The sequence below is a fragment of the Nestor notabilis genome, unplaced genomic scaffold (assembly GCF_000696875.1).
Source record: "Nestor notabilis isolate BGI_N333 unplaced genomic scaffold, ASM69687v1 scaffold12647, whole genome shotgun sequence".
Lineage (NCBI taxonomy): Eukaryota > Metazoa > Chordata > Aves > Psittaciformes > Psittacidae > Nestor > Nestor notabilis.
The window spans coordinates 17,897-45,723 of NW_009936114.1; the positions used below are offsets into that span (position 1 = coordinate 17,897).

Sequence of the window (27,827 nt, forward strand, 5' to 3'; positions counted from 1 at the left end):
CAATATTGTGCAGTGGCAGAGGTTATGATGACTTTCCATTGGAAGAGTCGAGTCCCAGCAGGCATGCAGCCAGGCTCCTAGGCTGTGCCAAGTGTTTCACGCAGTTCCCAGTGGACAGGTGACCTCGGCTCTCCATCCATCTCCTCAGCTGCTCTTCCTTCCGCTGATAGGATGCTAATTGCTCCTAAGATTTTTCCAGTTTAGCACGGGATTGTGCCTTAGTCATCTGAGCAAGCCCCTTCCTCCCTTTAAAGTTTTCCCATGCTTAATTTGACTTTGTATCAGTAGGAAATGACATGTCACATTTTTTCTTTCCAAGTGTTTCATACTACTTCACTCTACCCAAATGCTCAGCGTCTGAGCGGGAAAGCACAATGAACTCACAAAGTATTACCAATAGGAAGTGACATTTTTCCTCCTTTTGTTCAGTCAGTTCCCTATGGACTGCAGTTAAAATATTGGAGACATTTATAAAGACAGGAAGGTTATGTTTTCAACTTCAGTACATTTCTGGTTTAATTTCTGTCTGACCGAAACCAAACCTGACTAGGCTGAACAGTTTTCAAGTGAAGATTGTGGTCTTATGAAAAACCACCTGAGAATAGAACCTTCAATCAAGTGCTGGCTCTAAACCATGCTTTTATATCAGGAAAAGTAGCACAGCATCTCACTTAGGAAGTGAGTGTTCTTAGTATGTGTCAACTCCAAGAGTCTTTTACAAAGCCAGCCATTTTCAAGCTTGTGCTTCACAAATTTGCCAGCATGGGAAGGAGCAGAATCACGTCTCAGGCAGGTATCTTCTGATGTTTGAATGGTGCCTTACCTTAACAGGAGGGCATTGAATGTGTTGAATGCAGATGGATTTTTGCCCTTATGTCCATTTTTTAGCAGTGCTTTTCTTCCTAGGGCTAGCCCTATCTGCTGGCTATGTGCTTTAAAAAAGAAGGGGACTCAGAGCAGAGAGGTATTGTGATATCTCTCTATGCCAAAGTGTGCCTGACTCCAGGTGCTGTTGTGTTACAGTCAGGAGCGCTGCTCTAAGGAAATTAATTCGCAAACCATGAAAATTTTCACTGAAATACTGGGATCTTCTTCATCTGAAAATTAGTTACCGGCCCAGAGAGGCTGAGAGGCTTCTTTCACATCTCTCTTCTAAGTAGCTGCACCAACTGGACTCAAGCGAGCAGAACTTAACCCTCTTGTAACCAGGATCACTGTTTCCAGTGGAATGGGACTTATTAGGAAAAGGCTGGGTTAAGGAAACAGCAGAAAAGCTTCAAGAACTTGTGTTTAATTTTACTTTGTCTTGCTCATGCCATTAATAATACTCATATTTCTCATCAGTGGAGCACGATCTCATCCAATTTATGAGCTGCAGCACACTAAATGATTACAAGTGCCATATCCTAATGAGAAGGTGTTTTTCCATGCTATGCTGCTTAAATATTTTTTCTCCTTTTTAATATGCCTTAACCTGCACATGGCAGTTGATCCCAAATTACAGTGAAAAGTAATTCATAACATGACATAACTTAAAACTCTGAAAGCCTGTAAAAGGGTTTCTCACAGAATGACTTACAGACAGGCGAGGGTTTGAAACTCTCTTTTATTGAATATATTCCTTCTTACTTTACAAATAATTATATGATTGATACAAATGTTCCTTCACAGAAGGTACATTTCTTTTTTTAAAAAAAAGGGCTAGGGCATCATCCAAAATAAGCCATTTATTGTTCATTAATATAAAATGCATCCATATTTCTAGGAGGTGTCATATCCAAACCACTGTTCATCCAGATTTCTTGTATGATCTGCTCCCTGCGTTCTATCCTTTCGGCCAGTTCTGCTGCCTCTGTTGAATTGTAACCTGAGTAAGAAGGTCTGTAAAGTTCCACTATCCCATCCTGGACGTCCGAATCAGAGGAACCCTCCTCCTCCTCTTCCTCCTCCTCATTGTCACTGTTCTCATACACTCTGGCTCTTTCTGGCATTAAGGGATCCTTCTTTCTGTGCAGTTTCTGGAAGTCTCTCGAGCACGACGTGCGGATCACCAAAGCACACAGCGTGAAGATCAATCCCACACAAACGCTGGACACAAACAGGAGGGCGGCTCTTTCAGGGTGATCTGAAATCAGACAGCATTGCTTAAACACTTTACAAACCCTGCCAAAGCCTAGCTGCAAAAAAGTCAGCTGTCATTTCCAAAGCGCCCCGTATTACATAGCCGTAACAGTGGGGTGTGCTTGGGGTGATGGGGAACTGGGGGAGGCTTTTTCCATCATGCACCGAAACCACCCTGCACTTGCAGTCTGTAGGCTGCCATCTCCTCCTCTTCAAGTTACTGTGCAAAAAATCCCAGCTTCTTAATAACATCATAAAATAGCATTATCCCATCTTTTTATCAGCAGCTTTACTAACACTCTCAAACAGCTACCAGAAGCATACCCTTTTTTTTTTTTTTCCAGCCATCCTGCCAAAACAGGCCTTACCCTCATGAAGAGGGGGATGGGAAGAGAAGCTCTGGGCGCTGCAGAGCTATGGCAGCATCTCCAGGCAAGGCTGGGTAGGGAGCATTTTATTTCCTTGACATAGCCTGAGATCACTTCTCAGTATAGCAACAAGTGAGACACATGTGGCAACGTGTCTTTCTGAATGGATTGTAAAATCCAGCCCTGGCTGCTTGGGGTGTTGCTGTGGGGTCTCAAGGGTGGTAGGGTCCGGGGGTTTGGGGAGAGCTGCTGGGGACAGGCAGGTGCCACGGCAGGGACAGTGTCTCGCTGTGCTGTCAGGCTCTGGCCACCCTTGGGCTGGCTGGGGAGGCCCTTGCAAAGGCTGTGGGATGATGTTCGACAGCTGCCTGGTTCTTGCTGTTTTCTAGAAAAGCAGCGATTTTAGCTCCAGAATCGCTCTCACAACAGCCTTTGCTCACTTCCATAGTCTGTGACTCCTCCTGTGTTGCTGGAGATCCAGTAATCACAAATTTATTTGCCTTAGTGTTGCTAAGTCACAAAACCTGCCATTTCCCATACCAGAGATGGCTGGGTGTGCGCTGGTTTGTTTTCGGTTTGGTTTTATTTTTACTGCTCCTTGATGATCCTTATATGTGTGCAAACCAACATTTCCAAAAACGGATGTCTCCAGCACTGCTCCCAGATCAAGTTTTCAAAAATACTGAACAACCAACAGTCCCCATTGAAAATATTTATTAAAAAATATCTTGGCTGCAGTCTCTTAAAGAGTTTGGATCCTTCAAGATGGAAAATATTCTATAAATATCAGTTATGCTGTGATTGTCCCATCCACAAGGCTGTGACTATACTGTAATAACATCATTACTATAAACATGGTATTACCAGTTGTGACCTTCTGAGACAGTCCTCCTTTTCCCAAAATGCCATGATCTAATGAACCAAATAATCTCAGCCCCAGTTTCCTACCTCTAATGTATGCAAATGTAGCCAAGTAGTTGCTAAAAATAATTCCATCTTTCTTTGGAAGTCTTGATTCCTTTGGATCAAGGTCAACACCTGTGACACAAGGAGGTAAAGCAAATTCAATCATATCACAGATGATGAAGTTACTAAACTGATATTCACCCAATAACTTTTAAACTAACAAGTCTACCTAAAATACAGGCAGGCCAGTGCTGTGCCGTAGAAACCGTGCAGAACATTATACCAAGCAATGGTTGATAAATAAAATAAATATCAAAATAAGGTATAAATAATAAAGTATTGAAATTATTGAATGCCTAGAAAATGGCAAGTTTATTTAAAAGAATCTATCACCAAGTGAAACCCCTTGCCTATTCCCATTGAGGCTTCTGAAATAATTTTACTTGATTAAGCTTCACAGCTCTCAAATGGACTTCCCAGCCCAATCGCTGCAGTACGCTCCCATTACTGATGACAGTGAACACAAATTAGCCACATCATTAATTTTGTTGCCTGTAAGAAGAGCAGGTGTTGACGTAACTCTTGAAAGACTCTTCACCCTGAAACAACTGCAGTTTCACTCTTCCTTTGCCCAGTGTTCAGTCAAAGTTAGAAGGCAGCGCACTGGTTATGGGTAGGTCTGGACAGCTCACTCATTTTGCAGCATTGCTGTGACAGCAGGACTGTGCTGCCGCAGGTCCCATCCTGCTCCCAGCCTGTCATGCTGCCCTCCGAGGGGAAAAGCAGCTGTTTGAGTGGGTTTTCCATTACCTTGTCCCATCTCCCTCAGATCAAAGACAAAGGAGAGCAGCAAACCATATGTTTTGATGGCACATACCATCGTTCTGCTTGATGGAAGTCTTGTTATTGGTGACCAGGGGGTTGACAGCTGTGAGGATAAATTTAGGAACTAAAAAGACAAAAGACAAATTGTGTACTGTTAGTTTTAGGAACCAGATCCCCAGTTAATTACCCATCCTACTGCTAACCTTGGGTTTGTTAACTGGGTTTCTGATGGTGGTATTGAAGGGATTGGAGCAGGCAGCTGCATCCGGAGCCAAGTGCCAGTGCTGCCACTGTGCAAGCTGGACCCAGCTCTGCAGCCAGCCTGAGCTTCCTCAGTGGCCCAGAGATGCTCACACCCACAGGCTGTGAGCCTTTGCAGAGGTGGTGCAGCCCCAGGCACAGCTGTGCTGCTTATCCCCACCACAACTGTCCTGGCTGGGGCTGATGCCACTGTCTGCTGCATTGCCTTGACTTCTACTAACCTAGCTATGCCCTAGGTTATACTCCATACATCTAACCCTGACGGCTGGCAAGTGCCCCAGGAGAGGGGCTGTGCCTGGTGACATGTCCTCCTCCCTCCACCACCAGGTGCACCAGGAGGCATGGTACTGAGATGCTGCACCACAGGACAGTGGTAAAGCACATGCTGCTCACAGAGTTCGCACTGCTGGTGAGGAAAAGGAGGTGGGAAAGGGAATAAAGTATCTGGGAAGGAGACTGAAAGGAAGGAGGGCTGGGCAGGGAAGGGAGACAAGGCCAAGCACAGCAGGCAGAGCGAGCCTGAGCGATGGGACACACAGGTAGCGAGCCAACTGGGCTACAGTCAGATGCTAAACTGCATCTAGTTACTGGGTTTGGATGAGGATAATTCGTTGCAATTCACAGAGAAATGGGTAAACTCTTGTGTGACATCTTCTGCAAAGCCTCTGAGATGAAAGGATGAGGAAGGTGTGCAGGATGGGAAGAGATGCGCTGGGTGAGATGAGCTGCATTCTTCTCATTTCATTAATTTTTTCCCCTGATAAGTTTTCATACTCCTCTTTAAATAATTAAAAGAGTTAAAATCAGGTGCATCATGCAGACACTGAGAGTTCACATATTCTGTGTTAAATGAATGGGCCCTTCAGATACCCAGATCTTGGCACCTGTTCCCTGTACTATGTGAAGGCAGATTGATTGATTTTCAGACTGATGTGAAGGGGAGGAAAAGGAAGAAATTTCAGATATGACACTCACCTCTGTCCCACATAAACACACATTTACCAATAAATAGTGTTAAAGAAAGTTAAATGGAAAACAGGAGACCGAGGTTTGCGGCTTAGCATAGTTTTCATTTGAAAAAAACAACTAAAAATAGCACTTCTTTCTGAGCAGAACTTTTCTTTGTGTGTGGGCTCAAAGTTGTAGCTGTTTCCTTTCCTGATGAAGAGATTTTTTGGGATTTTTTAGCTCCTGTTTGCAATAGAAGGCCAACAGAGATAGGGGAAAATGAGCTCATGTCTATTTTGGCTTGTACCTCATCATAATTCTTAGTTGTTTTCCAGTGGCAGGATATTTCTGCTGGTGCAGGAGGCAGACAGTGAGTAGGCTGGTTTGTTTTCAGACTGCGCTCTGAATCTGCAGGCCTGGCTGCTGTGAACAATGTGCGTGTGTTATGAAGAACGTCCTGGAAGGACGCTCCGGCCCCAGTGACTTCGTGGGACCTGAAGCTCCTGCTGCATGGCCTGGTGCCCAGGCGGGGGCTCCTTCACCTGCGCTCCCCTCCGAGGGCTTTGCTTGCTACAGGGCTGAGCACTTTTAATAGCTGAACAGCTATTTAAGATGCCATTCAAATATTTGTTGTAAGGGGATGTTTAATTCAAAATGGCATGGACAAAAAAAGCTCCCGACTGCTTTCATTGTTAATTTTCATTATGGCTTCATTTTGGACACAAGGATTTTAACTAGGATAGGCTGTATCAGGTCGCTGAACAGAGTAACTGGTACTACCATAAGGAATTTTTATCAAGATAATCACATCTTTACTACAACTTGTGCCAGCACTACTTTGTAAAGTAGGGTAGGACTCTGTCACCTACCGAAGCTGCCAAAGGCAGCCCACAGACGGACTTTGGCATCCAGGGAATGCAGATAAAACATGAGGCACCAGAAGCTGTGTCTCCTGAGACAGGCTCCTGAAGTCCAGCCTCATCAAGAGCTGTGCAGACATGAGATGTTACCGAGCAGGTCACTGGGGGCGCTGAGGCTGTGAGCAACCAGCACCTCCTGGCTCCTGAGGAGTTTTTACTGGCAGGAATTAACTGCAAAAATAAAAATGCAGCCGCACACACCGGCCCTAAATGGTTGCTGACCACTGAGGTGGGAGTATGATTTTTTTCCTCAAATTCCCGACCATAATGGAAATACTTTCAAGTGTGGCACAGCCCTCAGAGAATGTGGTCTGCTCTGTTGTGCTCCTGTCACTTCAGGGGGAGGCCTATTTACCTCATCTTGGGAAGCATCAGGTTAGCAGGGATCTTACAGGGAGGGCAAAGAATATAAAATGTCATTCTGGAATATGCCCAAACTTCCTATGTTCACTAGATGATCCGTAAAACAATTAGACCTGCAAATCATTGGCTAATGCTTCAGATTGCAGAGTTCAGTAGGATTTGGCAGAAGAAGAAGTCTTCAAAATGTGCCAGCAACACATAACAACACTATTTATTACCCACGTGTTTTTGCAAAATCACTTCACTAAACAACAGAATGCATAACCTCACTGCAAACAAACTTACACTGGTTTTCTAGTACACAGGTATGCAAGAAAGAGCAATCTGTTATAACTACCCTTACTCTACTTAAAGAAATTCCATTAACTTGTTCATAAAGTTACTACAGCATGAAGGCAACTGCACAATAATATAATGTGTTAGTGCAAAGGCAGATCTCTAGCTCTCTTGAACAATATAAAGCTGAATTACTGCAACGCCTCTCAACTAACAACTAACTCATGGGGACACTGGAAAAGAAAATCTCTCATGCCAGCAAGCAGCCAGGGCTCATTTTCCTCGGATCTTCAGGTGCACACAAGAAAGAGCCAGAAAGGAGCAAGGCTGACACCCTTCTGAGCAGTGCACAGTATGCAGAGTGGTAGCTTGGTGAAAAAGCTTTTATGTGTCCTCTGGTTGAAGCAGAGGCGCGTGAGAGACAATCACCCCTGACCCTCACACTTCCACCCCACAGCTCGTCAGAGGAAAGCAGAGCCTGAGGAAATCCACTTGAGGCTTAAGAAATGGCAGCCATTCCTAAAAATGTGCAGTACCAAAATAAGGCACTACAGTGAAATTCTGAAACCCCTTTAACCACTTTTCTCTCAACCTTTATTGATACTACGCTTTGCTCCCCCATGGCCTCTGCTTTTGAGAAAAAGAAATGTGGGGAATTCTGCTTTCTCTTTATGTAAATACATTAGTCTATGGTTGTTCTCTCTTGTCTGAGGAAGGAGCTGAAGTAAGCTTCAGTCCTCCAAGGAATGTATAACCTCAAACCTTTACTTTTTATGGGACTATACCCATGAGAAAGGAAATCGCTCTGCAAGACTGAAAGCTGTAGGTGTGCTCTTGTGAATCAGATTTCAGGACTAGCCTTGTACACAGTGCTTCAATTATGCTAGACTGCTTTACCTGCACTGATGGCAGGCAATGCCAGATTATTTTTCCTAGCTCTGTTGCAGGTGAATCCTGTAGAACAGACTCTTACTTTGATAGTATTTCTCAAAATTTAAGACATACCTTATATTGTATTATCAATCGCATTTCACAGGAAAAAACCTCTTAATGCCCGGGTTTATATTAGGTGCAGCTTTGCCCATGGGATTGTTCACATATTTTGATTGTTCTGGTATGGCTATGTCACAAACTTCCTATGTTAAAAGGAAGGGGAGATCTAGGAAGCTTCCGTGCGAATGTGTGCGTGTGTCTCCATATGTGTGCACTATCTGGCATTGTTTGGCTTTGCAAGCAGAATGAGGGCTTTAAAATGATCATGCATTTGCTCTTACCACATGCATAGCTGACGTTAAGGTATTTTGTCACTCCAGGTAGGCATGGACTTCCAAAATCCTGGCTAGTGACAATGATTTTGCATCTCTGTTTCCCATAACACCTTTTTGATAAAACTTCTAGCGCCGTGTAAGACAAACAGTCTGAAAGAAAAATACATACAATAAATACACAATACTGGTGGTACCAGAAATGACGGCTGCCACTCGCACAACTAGAGATACAAATCTGCTACTGATTTCAGGAATATGTTTGCCTAAGCAGGATTTCAGAATTAAATATTAAGATTTGTCTATGCAGGGAAGTGAACTGCAATGAAAATGTGAACTTGCAGAAGGCTAACTACCTCATGCTGCCTTCCAGGTGCACATTAAGGTTGCAGTAAAATTCATATCAAGCTCCAAATGGGTGCCAAATATAAGACCTCTATGTTCTCTTCAGGATGACATGGACAAAATAAGCACATCCAATAGCTCTCCGTCTATTCCATCTCCAGATGAGCGTGTAAATAAAGGGAGATGGACTGCTGTTTGCAGGTATTTCGCCTGGTCCTTGTGTTATTGAGATGATTTGGCTGGATGCCTAATTTCAGTTCAAGTCAGGTGAGATCAATTTCTGTGTGTCGCAACAGCCAGGGCTACCGTGAAGTTTGGTGTATTAAAGGTAGGTTTTGATTTATAATGCCTGTTGCTGGTAGGAGCCCTTCTACTGTGGTGAAAAGGTCAACATGGGCTCAATATTTAACCAGGGAAATATTTGGCTTCTTCCTCCCATACCAAATTCCAGGCTGTTCTAGTAAGGCTGCCACCACAAGCCAAGTCGGCATGCATAAAGCAACCCCAATGGCATCTACACTGCACTGCCTTCATGCCCTGATTACATGAGGTAACCCACATCATTTTCAAAGCAGCTTAAACTAGCCCTGTCTTTGTGCAGATGAAGAAAGCACAGATTGCTGAACCTCTCCCTGTGACTGAGAAGTATGAGCTGTGTGTGAAAACCTGCCTTGCTAACATCTATACCTGGAGTTGGTATTTCTTTATTCAAGACTCACACCTTCTACCACAATTTATAAAAGAATAAAATGCATTTAGCAGGATTTTGCAACAAATCTGAAATTATTTAAGTGGGAAAGTGTATCAGACCCCAAAACTATTTGAGTGTATCAGACAAACTGTAAAAAATTTGCTTTAAAAAAAGAATGTCTCTAGATGTGATTAAATTCCCAGTAGCCACATGTGCTAACCTCCAAAACACCAGAAAAAAAAATCTGTTTTGGCTTCTAAACAGAAAGTATGCAGGAATGACAAGTCTGGAGTAATACTTTTCTGAAGCTGTCTGCTTCCAGTCAGTTTTACCTCATGCATTTTATGACTTTCCACGGATGACAGGTATTTCTCACTCTAGTCTTCCAAGGCAAGGACACTCTAGAGGTCTGAAAACATATTTCTCTGGGCATTAAAAATACTTCTTCCTATACTAAAACTCAGACAAGCATTGCATCCTGTCACCTTCCTACTGCTGAAGCTTATTTGTGCCTCTTTAGAAGAAGGAGAAATGGTGCTTGCAAAGACACTCCGAAGGTTCCCCAAATCAGTCTTGTTTGAAAAGAAAGAGGAGGTTTGAGACTGGAGCTCCTGGCAAAGAAGATTGACATTTGACCTGTGAAAATGGGGCAGATTTATGATTTTTAGAGTTAATCCCCTGACACCAGCACTAAATAAGACATATACTTGAGTGGAGCCATTGGGAGATACTGGGCTGATTTGTTTGTTTGGCAAAGGATTCACGGGTTACCTTTGGACATGGATTTTTGGGAGAGCAACTCTTCCTTTGTCTTTTCAGAGACCTGAAATCCTAAGGTCCATGTGTCCCTGGAGGCTGCCGGGCAGGCAGGGAGGGTTGACCTAAAACATTGGGTAGTTCTGATTAAGTAACTCTGCCATTTTAGCTTTCCTCCAGTTTTAGTTTTTTAGATGAGTAATGATATATTTGGGTGGACATTTTAGGCAGCCAAGTAGCTTATTTTGGCAAGTATGAAAACAGCTAAAGAATATCAGGAGGAATTATCTGATGATTCATAATTTAATGGATTTGGAGCACAACAGCAATCTGGCTGTTGTGCTCCAAACTGAATTATGTTTTCTACAAAATTTCCTGGGAGCTACTCAGTGTCTTAAAAAACAGGAGGCTGGTTTTCTATAAATTCAGTGATACAGTGAGTACATGTTTCATTTTGCCTTTGGCAGACGTTTGCTGTGTTTTCGGTGGAAGTTAATAGCTCCTTATCATCTATTTTCATGTTGGATTTGGCTCTTCTACATGAGGAGCCAGTTGTTATGTGCCTGCAGGCTCTTGGCAGGCCAATTTCTGGAGAGCTTCCCAAGGCTTGCCTGGTGTCACAGGTGAGTAAATGCAAATCAAGGTGGGCTTGACTTTGCAGGACAGCACAGTTACTAACTGGAAAGACCCATAACAATAAAACTCCTATTCGACAGCTTCCTGTGGTCTAACAAGATCTTGGCTTTTGGTGATTCAGTCAAAAAATGTTCAGTTTTTTTCTCTCTGGTTCATGTGTGTCCTTGCTATCTCCCCACTAGCTCTCCCTGCAGCTATGATGCCAGCTGAGCAATGATTTCAGCTCTGAGGAATTCTGTGTACTTGGTACCGAAGGCCACTTTTTCAACGTTTGAAGGTTCGTCTGTACAATCTCACATGAGCAGACATTACAGAAGTGTATCTGCACCAAAATCAGAGGAATCAGTGTGTGCTGAAGGGATGTTCAAGCTAGTATCAGCCAAACATGCTTGATTCTAATAGCAATCCACCTCCAGCAACACAGAGCTTGTGCTAGGAACAACTTACTCTCCTTCTGGTCAAACGCCTTATTGCAGTGTCTGAATACGGAGAGGATTCAGTCAGTGCTGCATTTTGAGTAAATGGGTGAATGGTCTCATTGAACAGTTCCAAAGATCACCAATCAGGAGGTGAACATAAATATGCAATGTGTCTTCTTTCTGACTAAGTAATGTTTGAGCTACACATAGGATCACAGGATATCTCGAGTTGGAAGGCATCATTGAGACCAACTCCCTGCTCCTCACAGAACTACCTAAAACTAAATCATTTATGTTTATGGACCTTGCTAAATTGCTACCATACATTTAAAATAAACTGCCTCTTGAAAGGCAGTTTATTTTGTTGCCAGTGTGCTAGAAGGCTGGTGGCATCCACCAGCAGTGGCGGAAAAGGCAGCGATGTGTGGCTGGGAAAACACTCCATTCTTCATGCCTTTCTCCCAAAGTTGCCAGTTACACACCAAGACTGTTGGTGGATCTTTGAAGCAGACACTTATATGGATGGCATGGAGATACGGGTGTCAAAAAGAGGTTCTTAATGCAGTAATAAACTATCAGATCTGACTACAGCTATTTAACAGTTAGAGTAGAAAGCACTGTTTCTGGAGGAAAGGTCCTTTCAGCTCCCTAATTAGCTTTGTTTAGGAAAGTTTTGGCATGCAAATGACATGCTATAAATCATGCAGGCTCTAATGAGCAGCAATTTGTCTTCTGGTTTCTTAAAGCTTTTCTCAATTCAAACAGGAAGAGCTTTCCCTCCCTTTCTTTCCACCCTGCCACACAAGACCTCCAGGTGATGGAGCAGCCAGAGCTCGCCTGAGCATCTTGTGCCAAGCTCTGGCTGCAGTGTCCTGCCTCACTCTCCAAACATTACTAATTGATGTCTTCTCCCACATCACTATGCACAGGGCAAGCCCCAAGACATGATGGTAAGGGAACGTGTCTCAAATACAGAACTGCATGACATAAAAAGTAATGTGCTGGTGAAGGACCAGGGCACCCAAGAAAGAAACCCCTCCACAATTTGTCACTCCAATACTGGAGCCCAGCTGCTTCTTGTTTTCATCCCAAACTGCTGGCTTACACTGCTTTATGCTTTCTGGGCTGTGTATAGCCATAAAAGAATAAGGAGCCTGCTTTTAAAATCAGCTGAAAGCAAAGATTTCACACTACCAAATTGGGATGGCTTGTGCTTTGTGGAGCCCAAATATCAGCTGTGGGGATAAGAATTGACAAGGGGAAACTGTGGACTTCGGAGCAAACTAAGGCTGCAGACTCCTAAAGAAAGTTACCATAATGAGATGGTAATTTATACAAAAGCATGGCACACAGTCTCCTGCCTATGCCTCAGAAAAGGGCCATTTGAACCGCTGATTCTAGCAAAAACATGCAATATGACCAGCAGCACTTATGAAAAGTGTTGCCAATACCTTTATGTTCCAGGTCCAAATACTGTCAGTAAACAAGGCAGTATCACATGCTAAAAATACTGCTTACTGTCAGCAAGGGCCATTCGTTAGAAGTGAGCAGAGCACCAAGGCTTTCTGTAAAGCCGCAACCTCTCTCTCGCTCTCACTTCAGTGCCTGTTGTGAGGCCCTTGTAAACCTGCATGAGATGAGCCCATTGCTTGATTTTATTTACAAACGGCTCTGGGAATTCAGTCTGTATTTTGCACCAAAAAAAACCCAACCCAAACCTGGTCCTTCTCTCCTTCCTGCACATGCAAATGCACAGGGTAGGGGAACCATCTGCCAGCACTAACATCAAGGGCAAGAGACAAGTGGAGCTCCATGCTCGGTGGCAGCACCAGGAGTAAGACTCCATCTTTTGCATCACTTGGGCCTGCACGTACAGAGGCAGGACTTCCTTGCCTTATTTTAGACTTGGGTGCTCAGTGTACTTTTCCAAACAGTTAAAAATCTAAGGTAGAAAGAACAGTACACAAGAAAACCCCTGAACTGCTGGCAAATAAAATATTAATGGATGAAGTGACTTGTGTCACTTCAAACAGCTGCTCAGCCAAATGTGACCTTCCCCATTCACCTCAGCAGAAAGTTAACCGGACTCTAAGAATGGTGGCTGCTCTCTTCTTCCCTTCAAACAATCGCTTCTCATCCTGCCACTGCTTTGAACAGCTTTTCTGTTTGGGGAGCTTTTCCTTGATAAGATTTGTTGGGGCCAAGGTGTGCAATGGCTCCTACTGGCACCTTCTGGGGCCCAAAACACCTACTAAGCTTCCCAGTTTGCTCAGGCTGACATAGACAAGGAACTTCTCATATGTCTGCGCACAGAGAGTTGACTTAAAGATTTTTGTGGTGGAAGCAAAATTGAACAACTGAGCACGATGATGCTCAGGAGTGGAAGGGCATACCGAGCCCTTGAACCAGAAATACTTGTAGTCTAGAAAGGACTTGGTCACCTTTCTGTAGCAGCTCTGAGTTACAAGCTTTCTTCTTCCCCCAGCAGAGGATTGGACTTAGTGTTTCTGTTAATTGACTAAGTGCTTCTTGAAGTGTCTGTACATCGATATCCAGCATTTTGGATCCATTTTAGATTTTGGCCAGCTTACATGATTTGTATTTTATGGCACCTCGAAGTCTGTAGCTGGCACGAACCTACTAACTTCAGCGTGTAAACATTTCCAGATCTGCCTATAGCCATTTGTACCTTTACTTCATTTACATCTGCTCTCAAGAGACTTAAGAGACTGGTTCGCGCTAGGAGGAGTATACATCTCCCTCTCAGAGAAAGAAACCAGATGCTTTTCAGTCACTGTTAGTGAATAAGGGGTGTAGGCCTTTTGAATTGTTCACAGTACTGATACACACACACACACAAAAAGGAACCTCAGTATCACAAGATATTGTATATATTTCAAAATTACGATGTCTTGTTGGGCTGAAAGAAGCCTACAGTGTTTGGGGTTTTCAAAATCTCTCTGTCTTGCCTTGCTAACATCCCTTCCTCTTAGCTGAATGTCATTTCACTAGGAAGAGGGGATTAGGACAGAACCTAGCCCCAGGGTATGTCATGCTACAGGGCATGATGTGATGATACTGCCTAAATTCTACACCTCCCCTCTCAACCTCCCAAAAGTTGGAACAGGTGAAAAAGAGGGCTGTGAATGAAGCAATGAAGATATGTAATTCAGGGCTCTGAGAGTCACTAGTGCTTGAGGGAATGCACATCTGACCAGCCAATGCACATCCAGGTGAAATTTCTGGGAAGGACATTTTGGCATTCTAGCTTGCAAGTTGCAGCTAGAGGAGACCCACTACCAAGCCTTTGTTCAAGTACTTTCATGTATTAACAGGAGTAATTTATGATTTGAGAAGTGTTTGTTGACCTGAATCTTCCTTATACTCCCTGTGGTAACCTGTTCTGGCACAACTCTTTAACTTCTTTTGGCTAATACATTTTCTCTTTCCTCATGCACATGTTAGTACAAATATAAAGGAGATAATGTTTCAGAAAAGGGAACAACTCACACAGGAACAAACTGCTACGGTTTCCTGCTTTGGTGCTGGGCACAATAGATTCCTCTAAGCAGAACCATCCATTACAAAACTGCACTCATAAAAGTTTTAGTTTTGTTGTGAAGTTTTTTATAATCTTATAAAACAAGGAAGTTACTTTCTGTAAATACTGTACGGTTTTAACAGTGCCAGTCATTTGAACCGCTGCTGAAGCAGGACACTGCTTGGAGTTTTCTATTTTCCTGCAATGATCCATTGACATTATAATGGAAATAATTCCTTGTGCTTCAATGAACTCTGTTACTTACGGTAGGAGCTTGCTTTGCAGAAGAAACTTTTCCTGAAAGCAAAATATCCTAAAAAATGCCTGGAAGCAAGATTTTACACACTGTTCTTTGAAGTGGGCAACTCAGTAGAATGAGTGGCCCTGATGACAAGTCGGGGAGCTAGACCAGAGATACATGAAAATACCATATTTCAGTTCAATTGTGAAAGTGACAAAAAACTAGGAAAAATGTTTTCTAGTGATCTTACGTGGAAATTTCACATTCTTTGACAAACCCTCCCTCTCCCTCAAACTGCACTGAGCAAGAGGAGTTGTTCTAAGTGCAGCTTTTAGTTTCTGGTTATTTTTAACAAGCACGAGACATTTTGAAATGAAATGTGCAAGTTACACATATAATTAGGTATCAGTCTTGGGACTGAAGCAGTGCTGTCTTATCAGCTAAAGTACAGGTTAGAGACATTCTTGTACTCAGCAGTTCAAATCTTTACCCAGATTCAAATCCCTTTATCTGAATCAGAACAGGGACTTGAATGTATGTTTCCTGTAACCAGACCATAGGACAACTTTATTGTAAAGGCTTTACCTAGCAGGGGCGACACCATGGTGCCACTGCTCTTTTTCTTCTTCTGTTTTGAAAATGGCGCCTAATTTACATTATTAAACTGCCTCAGGAAACTAGTTCTAAGAAGAGGCAGTCATGCTACATGTTGAGCTGAGGCTGAGGATCCTACAAGGCCACACAGATACCATCAAGTCCATCAGCACCAGAGATGGATTTATATACTCTGTTTCCAATATGGAGAAGAGCCTTTATACTAAAGAAATTTTACATTCTCCTGTGCTCCCTTTGAAGGAGGTCACACGAGGTCACCAAGCTCTGGAGATGTAAGTAATTCAATACCCAGTACTCCTAGCAAGACCATATCAAGTATGGATAGTAGCAAAACCCTTGAGCTAAACAGAGACCTCTTACACTTGTCATTATGACCTACAGATGACTTCTCTTAGTCCTAAAAAACACCCCAATTTCCCTGTGATGCTGTGAAAGAAATGGAAAGGCTCAAGCACTGCCTTTAGGCTGAGATGCACAAGCGTGGGCGGAAACAACAATGGATGTGTGTTGGAGAAGATTTAGGTTTTGGTGCAGACATATGCAAGTACATGGGCTCTGATCCAGGAATTAGGGGCAGCTTAAGTAAGTCTTCTAAATTGTCTCAAATCGTTAAAATCACATTCACATTCATCACTTTCCTGAGAGGAAGGTACACAAGTCCAATCATGCACCCACTCACATCTGTATATGCTTAAATAACTGCGTAACTAAGATTTAAGCTTGAGCTGACAGATGTGGCATCAACTGGATTTGGCTCATAAGTGCTACGCCTTTTGTGATAACTGAATGTGTACTCCCAAGCCACACAGGTGCTTTTGAAAATTATACTCACTGCTGAGGTACCATGCAGGAAGAGGCCAAGCACTTTCATTAAGTAATGGAAAATCTACCTTCTGTAGATCCACCTTCTGTTTGCCTCAGGTTTTATATTCTCTCCAATTACCACAGTTTTAGGTTGCTTTATGGAGCACAAAACCAGCAACAGCCAGGATGTTGCTCAAGCTCATATGCAGGGGGACACAGCAGAGAGCTTTTTGTTGTTGCAAATTGCTTTCTCTATTTATACTGGGAAACTTTATCCAGTAAGAAGGGTTTCCAGCATTCTGATCTGTGAACTCTAAGTGCTGACATTAGAGTGATTTCCAGAGATGAATGAAGTTCAAGAAATGAGTATGACAGCAGCCTTTCTCAATCAAGTGAGCTATCTCTGCTCTGCCTTACATTATAAAATAATACCACCATTATGAAGTATGTATGGGTCTGTCAGAAACCTGCTAAAATGTCTCCTCTACAGAACAGCTGATAGGCAGAGCTAAAGTCTGTGTGAAGGACCACACAAGATAGCCAGTGTGAAACATAGTCTTGGCAATTTTAAATAGATTCTTGTCTAAGAACAGATTAAGAACTTTCAGCCAATACATTTTTAATAATATCTATATAACTAAATAGAAATACTGGTTTGCAGACAAATGGCTTTTAAGTCTATTGATCATTACAGATCTCTTCTTGATGTTCAGAGATGCTTCTTATAGATTTCACTTGTACCATGTTTCCTAGGAGTACGTTCAGAACAGGGCTGGCATCAGCAATGTAAGTCCTTCCCTGTGTGGTATCAAGGGATTTGAACAACACACATATCTTGTGCTGGCCTTCTCCATGGCAAGAAAATTTACCTTCACACCTCCAGTGTCAACCAGTGAACATATTATTCATACAATCATCAAGCACCCTCACAACAACATACTACTATGAATTTAGATACTTAGCGGTAGAAAGTAAGTCATAAGCCATTATTCATACACTACTGAGATGCTACAGTGAAGTCACTGACTTGTTACTGATGTAGACCATAAAACTACTTATGATGGTTTGGGTTCTTTTACCTATTCAAAAGGGAACTGTCTGTGCTTGGATGTGTTCACAGTCTGACCAAAGTACTATTAATATTATAGCAACATTAATAGTTTCTCGTTATATTAATTACTAATATAGTGACGTTGATATTATATATTAATATATAAAGGGATGTATCTGTACTAGTAAATCAGCAGTGAGAGGGCATGTTTCTGGCACTGCAATGCAGGGCTCTACTCTGGTAAGTTTGGTCCCTGTGCCTGTCTGGCCCAGGCCAACAGCATCCTCTCAGCAACATTCCATCACAGCTGAGGAGCCAGCACAGGCCAAGGAGCAGCCCCAAGAAGCAGTTTCCATGCAACCATCCTGCTTTGGAGGGTAGGAGGTTAATACTATATACATAGGACATCTCTGATGCTGCCAGAGAGAAGTCCCAGGCACATTTAATTTTCTAGTATACTGTCATGGTTGTAGAGTCTGGACATACAACAGCATCTAAAGCAATCGACCCTGACCTATGTACCCTACCCTTACAGTCTGCATTTAAGGCAAGGAAAAGCTGGCAGAAACAGAGGTCAGAGAAGAAGGTAACAGTAAGACAAAGTGTCATGACACTCAGGTTGCCTAATCACCGTCAGAAGTTGGAGGAAGAAGAAAGGCAAACAGTTGATATTTAGTGTATACCACCTAAGTTCAGGATAGTCAACAGAACTAGTTTTTGAAGTTAATCATACTAAGGACTGATCAACTATATGAAAGTTTATTACTTTGCTATATGTCTTACTCTATGTTTGTCCCTCATACTGGGTAATTTGTTTGACTTTCAGAAATAACCTCATTTTTCAATCATTGATGCTTTCAAATGCCATTGCTCTTGCACCTGAAGTTTTCTCTCACCCTTCTTTGTGCACCTGCTTGGAGAAGGTCTGTCAACAGGGTAAAAACATACCAAAGGGGGGTACACGCTCCACTTCTGATGAGCAGATGTTTTCCTCATGTGCCCATCTGCCATAGGTGGCAGAGTAGATGATAAGGAACTTGGACTCTTGACAGTGGAGTTTCAGTTCCTGGTTTTCACAGGCTGACTTGGTTTTGTATTCAGCTAAAATAGAAGCAAATAACAATATGGTAGCATGAGGCAATTTACTTGGCTGGACTGTTAGTAGCAAATAGCAGCATGACAGAAAACAGCTTTTCTGCAAGTTCTGTTGTGAGTGCCATGCGGCACTATCACAACCAGAGACAAAGCCAATAGTAAAGCGGAATGTTTCCTCCAGCTGAACTGCTCCCATAGGACTACCTAAAGCCTACAGCTCCTTTTTGAATGGAATTAAAAAGTTACCTTTTGCCAATCTCTCCCGGTGGAACAGCCTCCCCCCCTCCTGCCCGATGTCCTGGCTTGCTTTCCACAGCTGCTCAGCAGGAGAAGCCTCGTCCTTTCCTTTTATTCTCTCTCCAGGACAATGTTGTATTCTGTGCCTACTTCAGATGCCTGCCTGAGTGCTGAGAGCCTCCAGCCACTCATCAATCATGGGGATGGCTGGCATCACTCAGTGCCACTGCATACAGCACTGGGCGAGCGCTGAAGAATGGGAGGCACAAAGGCAGGGGGACTGGCTACGCATCCTGAGCCAGACAGTTCTCTCAGCTGTATTTGCTTGGCTCCACCAAGGTCAGTGGGTTTCCCTGGACGTGACTATCCAGCACAGGCTCATTTTGCTGAAAAAGCAATGTGAATCAGGAGCCTGAGAAACACACACTCCCTCCCTTTCTCAGCTGGCACAGGCACACTGGCAGCACTCTCAGCACAAAGGTTGGAAGCCAGTGAGATCATCTTCCAGACAGCACCACTTATCCCTCCTAGGGAACTGGTCAAAACTGGACATCTGGCCAAGGAGGTCTATTGCTGGTCTATCAGCTGCTCTGGTTGCAGCTTTTTACTGCTCAATTCTCCCCTGATCTAGGTATGGTGTCAAACATTTTACTGCAGATAAGACCAGTGAGAAGAGTTTATTCTGCTCCATTTTTTTGTCCTTCAAAATGTGAAAACAGGAAAAGGAGGCTCCTGAGCTGAGCAGGAGAAAAGGGAAATCTTATTGTTACTAAGTGGTACCCCTGTGAGTGGAGTGTGGGTGTTGGTGCTAGGGGAACTGGAGAGAGAAAAGCCTCCTATCTATTCAGTAAAGAAAACATTATTGTTTCATTTATAATAGAACAGATAAAAACAATGGGTTAATGTTCTTGGCAATATTCCAGTTTCTTCCATTCGAGCTCATCAGCAGCCACAAGTGTAAGTCTAAAAAAGAGTGATCTTAAAAAACAATTGACCTGCTGCAGATCGTTACTTCTGCAGAAGCACTTGCTACACCATATGCCCATGAGGATCATGCTGAGAAAACAGAGGCTTTGACCCAAGGGTTGGCAGCCTAAAACTGGGCTCTGTGTCTGTATGGCTGTGCTCTGTGGTTGCTGCAGAGGCTATGGAAGTACAAGAACAGAAATAAACCCACAAGTGGTATAAGAGAAGGATAAGAATGTAACAGAGACCTCTGCAGAGATACAGTAATGATATTTCTAAACAGATGAAAAACTAAGAGATTCAGAGATTCAACTGCTTAAGTGACCACTTGAAGGCAAGGAGACTGTAAAATATACTTAAAGTTATACTTGAGTGATTTCCTGAGTAAGGCTGTTTTCCACAGCCAAACCTAACAATATTGGTATCTTACCTACATATATAAATTTCCTGTCACATGAAATCATGTAATTTGCAGTGTAACTGCACTAGTCCTCAATCCTGAAGGCAGCACTTGCTGTAAAATACACTTTTGACTTGCTTTTCTAAAAATTCATATCACAAAGAATATTATATATTCAATGTAGCTCATTTCCAGTGGGAAAAGCAGCTAATAAAAATAACAAACAGGATCCCCATCTACTTTTGATTAGTAAAAAGAGATCTCTAATAACACAGACAAAAATATGAAATTAAAATCCATCTACTATTAATAATGCAGCAATTTTAATAAGAAAAAAAATAAATTAAACCATTAAGATAATTAACCAGATTATTAACATTTTATATTTAAGACTTTTTTTTCCCCTCATGATTGGCCCAGTAAATCTTCCTGGGAGTTCTTGTGCCAGTGATTTGCCAATGGTAACATCTGCCTACTCCATTCCTGTATCTCTGCTCTGACTTCAATACTCTGCATAAATTGGCCCTTCACTTTGCTTACCACCCCTGTTCGTATTCCACCTATGATAGTCATCTTAATGCTCTGATCAAAGAAAATCCCTTTTGTGCTTTCTTCATTAGTTGTGGGATGGTATTTCTGAGTTGGCTGGGGGACCTACCCATAAATCATCATTCAACTATTTTCTTTGGGACCCATTTCAGCCACACTGGGGGTTAGCTGCCAAAAAAGCTGAGCCTCTGGGCTACTAGGGCTTGTTCTCATATGCAACAGCAATAAGAAAAACAATTAAAAAACACTGATAAATGAAACCTCATGAAGATTGTCTTAATCTTTCCTACACTTTCCTCATGTTTACAAAGTGCACTCTCTTTGAGGCAGGATTTGTTCCTTTACATGTCAACATCAACTACCTACACAGAATACATGTGATTCTACAATGAAATTCTGTAATAAAGCTAGCCACACGTGTGTATCCTCCAGCCACTATTCCATAAATGGGAGGTAGTAACAGAGAATCTTTGAAAGCTTTGGTCCTACCTCCTTAACCATTTTTGTATATTTCTTATTATGACACCTTCTTCATCATTTGGATCCTTAGCCCAAGCATCTGTTTTGGTGTTCAGCTCTTTCTAATACAACATTATCATTGCCATCTCTGTAAAAATAATTCGCAAAACCTTTTTTCTTTCTAGTCTGATGTCTGACATCTGAGTCTGCCAAACTACACTGGTCATTAATCTGGCAGCAAGTGCACTGAAGTTGCAAACACAATGGAAAGCTAAGGTGAAGTAGAAAAAACCAATCTGCTATTAATCTAAGAGTCTCAAAACTTCACATGGATTTATGCAAAGCCTTGTGCAGTGGCATTTTAACCAAAACAAACATCAAAACACACACAAAAACACATTTGCCTGATGTGGATTACTTACTAGGTTTGCATTTAAAGGAGACAAGGAGGAATTTAGTGGTCCCTGGACACAGATCAGGCCCAAAAACCCGACTATTGACAAGGAGTTGGCAGGATCTCAGGTTTTGGCATTCATCCAGTACTTTCTAGAACAATGGGCAAAAAGGATAGGCTTGAAAACAAGGTATGAAGCTATACAGCAATGAGAATACTTAGTTGTACTTTGTTCTATACAGGAGAGAAATCATTCCTTCACATCTTTTTGGCTACTAACATGTAAGAAACATCTGTATCATTGGATTTAGGCCATAGCTCTACTGGACTTTGAGTCACGGCCAAGTTTCTGGGAACACAGTCATCACAGCTCAGGGCAACTCAGGATGTTACCAATCTGCTGTTGTTTGTCACTTTCTCCTCTGCCCCCAGCAGGTCAGCCATATCTTGCCTTGTGCCACCACAGCCTCAGTGGTACATGGGCCTCTGTGCAGAGCCCTGAGCAAGTGGGAACATGCTCAGCCCCCAGCCTCTGATGTGCCTGAGGCACTCACTCTTCATAGCATTTATGGGAGCGCCATGTCCAGGTAAAGCATGATAACTCAAAAAGATGTCTTTTTAACAATTCTGTCTCCATCTACTTAAATTTACCTGATCACACTCATTTTGTAGTATCTTCACTTGAAAGATTTCTAAGTTCTAACACTAACTAAGACTTAGTGTGCTTAGTGACAGTTAAAGCACAACCTGAGCTTTAAGCTATATGTAGGACCTCCTGTTTAAGGGGCACTTCTCGCTTGCAGTTACACACATTATCACGTATTTACTTGACTTGCCACTTCAACAAATTTCAGCATTGGTTCAATCAGATAGCACAGATGTGCCTGTCTATCTTAAGCCTGCTTGTCTGTTTTGCTTTGGGTTTTTTTAATTTCTTAAATGCTGTTCTAAGGCCATATCTACCCCAGATTTTTTTTTTTGTTTGCCCAACAATAAACCATGGTGCTTATTGTGCTGCTTCACTGGGAGTGGCAACAGAGGAGGACAATAAAAAGGTCAGCAGTGTTAAACACAAAGGGTCATATGGGCTCTCTCCAAGTCCAGTAAAAGGACTGAGTATTCCTAGTGCTCACATTAGTGTTGCCACTTCATCGGTGGTTCTGGAGCTGAAGCTATAGAAAATATGAAGACACTGCCCAAGATGAGTCCGCATCCAGTTTTTAACACAGTCACAAGCCAAAGCACCTAAAAAACCCCAGTTTCAATGCAGCAGGGCACTTACAAAATTCTTATTCACTTTCAAAACTCAGTTTAGAGAGAGCTGTCTATACGCTTTTTGCATAGTCTGTGTTGTTGTGCCCAGGATTCTTAATGTTTAAAATCCCAGCAGGCTGTGATAAGAAGGGTGTTGTCTCTGGGTCACCCCACTCCTAACACAAGCAGCTGTTAAGAACCATTCTCTGGTAGTTTTAGGTACTCCCATAAAATCCATGGGAATTTTTGCTCATCAGAAGAGTTTTCAGTCATACCAAGAGGCCAAATCACAAATTTACCACTGTGATAGCACAAGCTGCATTCATGTTTCCAGGCTGAGTTGGCAGTGGCTGAATCTCTCCTGTCATCCCTGGAAGCCATCCCTCCCTAGCAGAAATGATACACACTGGCAGCACATTGCAGCAATCCTATAACACTCTTGCCTTTTTGTTCCCATTAGTAGAAAAGGACTTGCATCCAACACTGTTTGAGCATTAAGTGCACTCTAAAGAGTTTAAAAGGAAAGGAAAAGCACAGCAGACTTAATTTTATTAGGTAATTCTTCTTTTACGGAATTGCAAGTCCAACAAATAACTCCTCCTTAATTGGGATAGTTCTGGAACAGGCCAGAGAAATTGAGTTACGTCTTTAGTAAGTGGAAATAGCTGTCCCCTACTGAGTCACCTTCTGTTTGCACCTGAGCTGAATCATCTCCTGTGTATGTTTGTATTTTCTCCTACTTAATGCAAACAGCAGGCACATTTTCTATCATGTTGCTGTGCAATAACATGCAACCACAAAAGCAAACAATGATATTCATAATGAGATAGTACTGTGCTGTTAAGATCTTGAGACAGATTTAACTTTGCAGTGATCCTTCTAATAGGAGGTCACTGTAAAACATGCCTGTTATGCTTCCTCCTGGCTGCAGGGTAGCATCATGCCCAATTATGCAGACTGCAGATGCAGTTCCAAAGGGAAGGGGAGGAGGGATGAGATCACTGGTGCTCTTTTCTAAGAAATCAGTTTACAGAATGCATCTCTTCTCCTTGACAGAACAGGAGATGCCTCCGTAAGATGCAGAGCATTTGTACCTCTCACGTTTGTGGCCTTGTCAAAATGTTTTCATGCCTTTGATCAGCAACAGTGCCTGAATGATCATGATAGTTTATACAACAGTTATTCCATGCTGTGTTTATTATATTCAAGGGAAAAAACTGCCCATGGAGACCTCACAAAGGAACTCAAAAGCCTAAAATAATCATTGGCGTCACTTCACTGTAGTCAGTAAAATGACATCAAGGATGCATCTGGCCTACTGTTTTTGGTGGAGAGATGTACTTTCACATGGCCTGTAGGTCATGTCTGGAATGTCTTTAGAAGTTGCAGTACAGCATGGGCAAGCCACACTTATAAAACTGCCTTAATATTGTTTCTGGAGAGAGGATATTACTGCCAAACCACTCTGTAAAACTCTTCAGCTCACTAGTGGTGGGAACAGACATTCCCTGTTGTCAAGAAGCATGTGTCAGCTGCAAGCACAAAAGTTGCAAGCTTCATCAAAGCTTCTGTAGAGCACCTAAACTGCTTCACCAACAGAACATGTTCAGATTTCTCTGACTACTCATTTTTCCAATGTTTTACTGAATTTGGCCTAAAACTGGACATTTTCAATATGATGAAACAAGCCTTTGACAGCAATGTAAGTCAGATCTTCTAAGCCTTGTTACAGAAGTCTCCACAGCAGAAAGTAATAATTTATGAAGTATAAATCATTTTAAGCTATACTTAAGTGGGCCCAGCAAACAAACCATAGGATATTACTGATCAAATAATGTATTCACAGAAATGCGGGTATTTGCAAAAGTGCTTAGGATATGCTGTTTAGCTTTATGGTGTCTGTTCTGCAAGTGAAGATAGGCATGGAACAAGCCATACACCAACAAGAATGCCATCTTACTCAGTCAATTTGTAACCCAACTTCTTCCAATGCTTGTATCCTCTCCCGGAGATAAGGAGGGCCTGTGTGATGGATTAAGACTGGTCTGCTCAGTCATGACCAGCCCTTGATCAGAAGGGAATTGATTCTTTTAGGGAACTCTGAGGATGGGGTTTCCAAAGCAAAGCTTATCAAAATAGAAGGCAATCTACAAAGCTTTATCCTGCTGACCAGATGAACCTTTTTGTTGTAACACTTCCGATAAAGTTCTGGTAAACTGACATAGACATGATGTCATTTCACACAATATTGTGAACACTTGCTGATTTCACGCAGCATAGCTCACCACAAGGACGATGTCAAAAGCATTATGCGCATTAAGAACCTTTACAACATGCGATACCTGCAAAGAAGTGGGTGCCACACAGTTTATGGGTTCTGTTATCCTGGTTTCAGGCTCCTGAGTACTACACATGTGGTAGTCTTGCCCGTAAAATGCTGACTGAACACTTATTGTTGAATGCCGAGGACAGTGTAGACTCAAATGTTCCCCATCGCAGGCATAGGCAGTATGATTTTGCAGAAGTTTGGTTAGGTAACCTAGAAAATATTCAGCTCTGTTACAACCAGTACAGGAAATGACAAGCTCGTTAGACAACAAGAAACTCACAATCAGTCTCTGGAAAGAGCATTGTAGCCAAGGTTATACGTTATGGCCTGCTGCCACCCCACGTGGTTCTGTGAATGGGTCAACCTTTACATGCTAGTAACGCTCAGGTCTGGAAGAAAGAGGTGGCATGGCAGTGAGTCAGAGCCCTACCAGCACTCCAGCAGCAGCACTGTGTCAGAGGTGTCATTTCCCAGACAATAAATGAGCTCAGGCCTCCGCCGGTCGTGATTGCTAACAACCCCAGGCCGTGTTTGCAGAAGTCAAAAAGACTATCACTTGGTTTTGCGGGCGAGACTCCTGCATTCCAGCTGGCTAAGGTATTCCTTGGGCCTTGTCTTATACTGATGCTTTGCACTTCTGGGCTCCTAGGCAGTTGTGTTTCATGCAAGTGGTAATAAAAGTGAGTGATTCCCTCTGTATTACTAAATTACTAGGATAACAGAGTAAAGGTGGCCCGTAACTGCTGGACACCATAGGTGCTGGACAGAAACCAAGAAGACAGACACAGGATTTTATATTTGCTGGAGAGTTTGTCTGTGTTACCAGGAGAGGGAGAGGTAGGATCTGTATGCAGCTACCATCCATTTGCATCTTCTAATAAGTAAGTTCATGAGCAGCAGAGCTAATGACAGCTGTTCTCATGATTTGTATCTCATTTGTATTGCCTCTAGCCAAGATTTCTGTTATCAACACAAATACTTAGAAATCTAACCTCCTATTGCCCTTCTCTCTGTTCAGTAGAATACTTCCGTGGGAATATGCAGGCCGCTGCCTTTGACCACTACAAATTGGCACTGTGATGGAAAACTATTAGGGGTAATTTAATTCAAAGAATTTCCTCACCTATACTGATGAAACTTTGATATCTCTGCCACTCTGTCACACTCGAATGGGATCTATCTTTAAACAGAAATGTTTGTGGGTGAAGAAGAAGAAGAGGCGTGAGGGACAGGAGGGTGAAAGGATAAAAAATATGCCTCTACAAATGAAGCAATATCCTTCCTCATCCATAAACACATGGAAATTAGACCCAAACACACTTTTTTCCCCGTAAGTTTTATGATAACACAAAATACTACTATCAGAGCAAATTTTTTCTAATTTTTCCACTATTAGCCAGATTTTTTATTAATGTGCATACACTAACTGTATTTGAATAGTTTCCTTATTCCTATACACATATTAAATCTGTATAATTCTCCCTAAAATCAATTTCCAACTTCTAGAACACCAAATTGATCTACATTCACATCAAAAAACCCAAGGTTCTCTAAACCAAACACATTAAGTGAGGATAAAGTACTAAGACCTTCCACTGCTTTATTTGATAAAAGAACTGTAGAAGTTTTAAAACTGAGACCATGATTACATGCATATCTTTTTAATTTTAAAAATTACAATTTTCCTATTTCTGCCTGTTTTTCAAACATATAATTGGTCTAATTAGAGGCAAAAGCTAGTATCTTCTCCTTGGAAGCCTTCCTTACCCCACTGTGGTGACAGCAACATTATTACTGCTTTGTATAACAAAAAAAACCCAACAAAAATACAACCCATATTTTCTTGTTTTGGTGGCTGAATCAGAACTAGAATGACAAGGTTTTTGTACCATTAAAACAAAAATTAGTTTTCTTTAAAGAAAATACTGAAAAAGAGTTTGCTCATGCCATTTCATTTTCACTTTTTTCCCTTTTTAAATCTTCTACCAATGCTGAGCTATTTTAAAAAGTGTTTTTAAATAGAAATTTGAATATTCATGTAAATTACATGAAAATAAAATGTTTCAGTTGTCTGGCATCTTTTCAAGCTCCAGCTATGCAAGAGGATGGGGAATTCAGCTCCCCGATCAGTTTCTAGTTCTGGAGCAAGGAAAAACTTACTCTGCCATCGTCTTTGCTGTTTCTCATCTAGAGCCCAAGAGAGGACAGGCATCAGGCAGATGCACCTTTCAGTGTAGCAAAGATGCAGGGGAGCTCTTCAGCTCATTGAACTCAGTCTGAGCACTGGTGTGAATTTCATGCCCTGTATTTGCAGTCTCGATCTCAAGGCACCAGACCAGCAGAAATCCCTACAGCTTCTCACAGGTTAAATAAATAGAAAAAAAAGACAAACCTCCACCAAAAATCCCAAACCAAATCCATCCCCTAGATTATCTGTGTAACTGAGATCACACATAATTGAGCTTTCCTGCCAGAGCTACTCCTCTGTCAGCCTGCACCTCAAAGGTGCTGAGTGTTGCCAGGAAAATGGGCCGAATGCCCAAGCGCACCCAAGCGACTTTGCTACTGTCCGATACTGTAAAGGGGCCTTCAGTGGCACTTACTGCTGCTGAATGCCTTTGACATTGCCATCATAGCATAAAGGGCCACAGTGTAAAAGAGTATTCAGCCCAACATGAGTTGAGGGCACTCAACACCTTGAAAGATTTAGCCCGATATTTGTAATCATTTCAATTCTTTGGGTTTTAAGTTACTTGGAGCCAAGAGTGCTGTATACAAAACAGCCCAGTATT

At 42.3% G+C, this 27,827-nt stretch overlaps 1 protein-coding gene across 1 annotated transcript; it reads right to left on the reverse strand.

Annotated features, from left to right (window-relative positions):
* Nucleotides 1–1,727: 1,727 nt before the first annotated feature.
* EVA1C (eva-1 homolog C (C. elegans)) lies at nt 1,728–27,203 on the reverse strand. The gene is made up of 8 exons (XM_010018178.1): nt 27,196–27,203; nt 25,049–25,262; nt 21,481–21,604; nt 18,301–18,453; nt 8,263–8,406; nt 4,273–4,344; nt 3,438–3,527; nt 1,728–2,125 (listed from the first exon to the last, which is right to left on the reverse strand). Exons 1-8 carry the CDS (start codon nt 27,201–27,203, stop codon nt 1,728–1,730), a joined length of 1,203 nt encoding a protein of 400 aa, XP_010016480.1.
* Between the last annotated feature and the right edge of the window lie 624 nt (nt 27,204–27,827).

Coding starts and splice junctions, on each gene's coding strand:
- EVA1C (XM_010018178.1), bottom strand. Junction 21,605..25,048: donor TGGCACCCACTTCTTTGCAG/GTATCGCATGTT, acceptor CCATTGTTCTAG/AAAGTACTGGATGAATGCCA. Junction 8,407..18,300: donor GGAGCGTGTACCCCCCTTTG/GTATGTTTTTAC, acceptor TTTTTCTTTCAG/ACTGTTTGTCTTACACGGCG.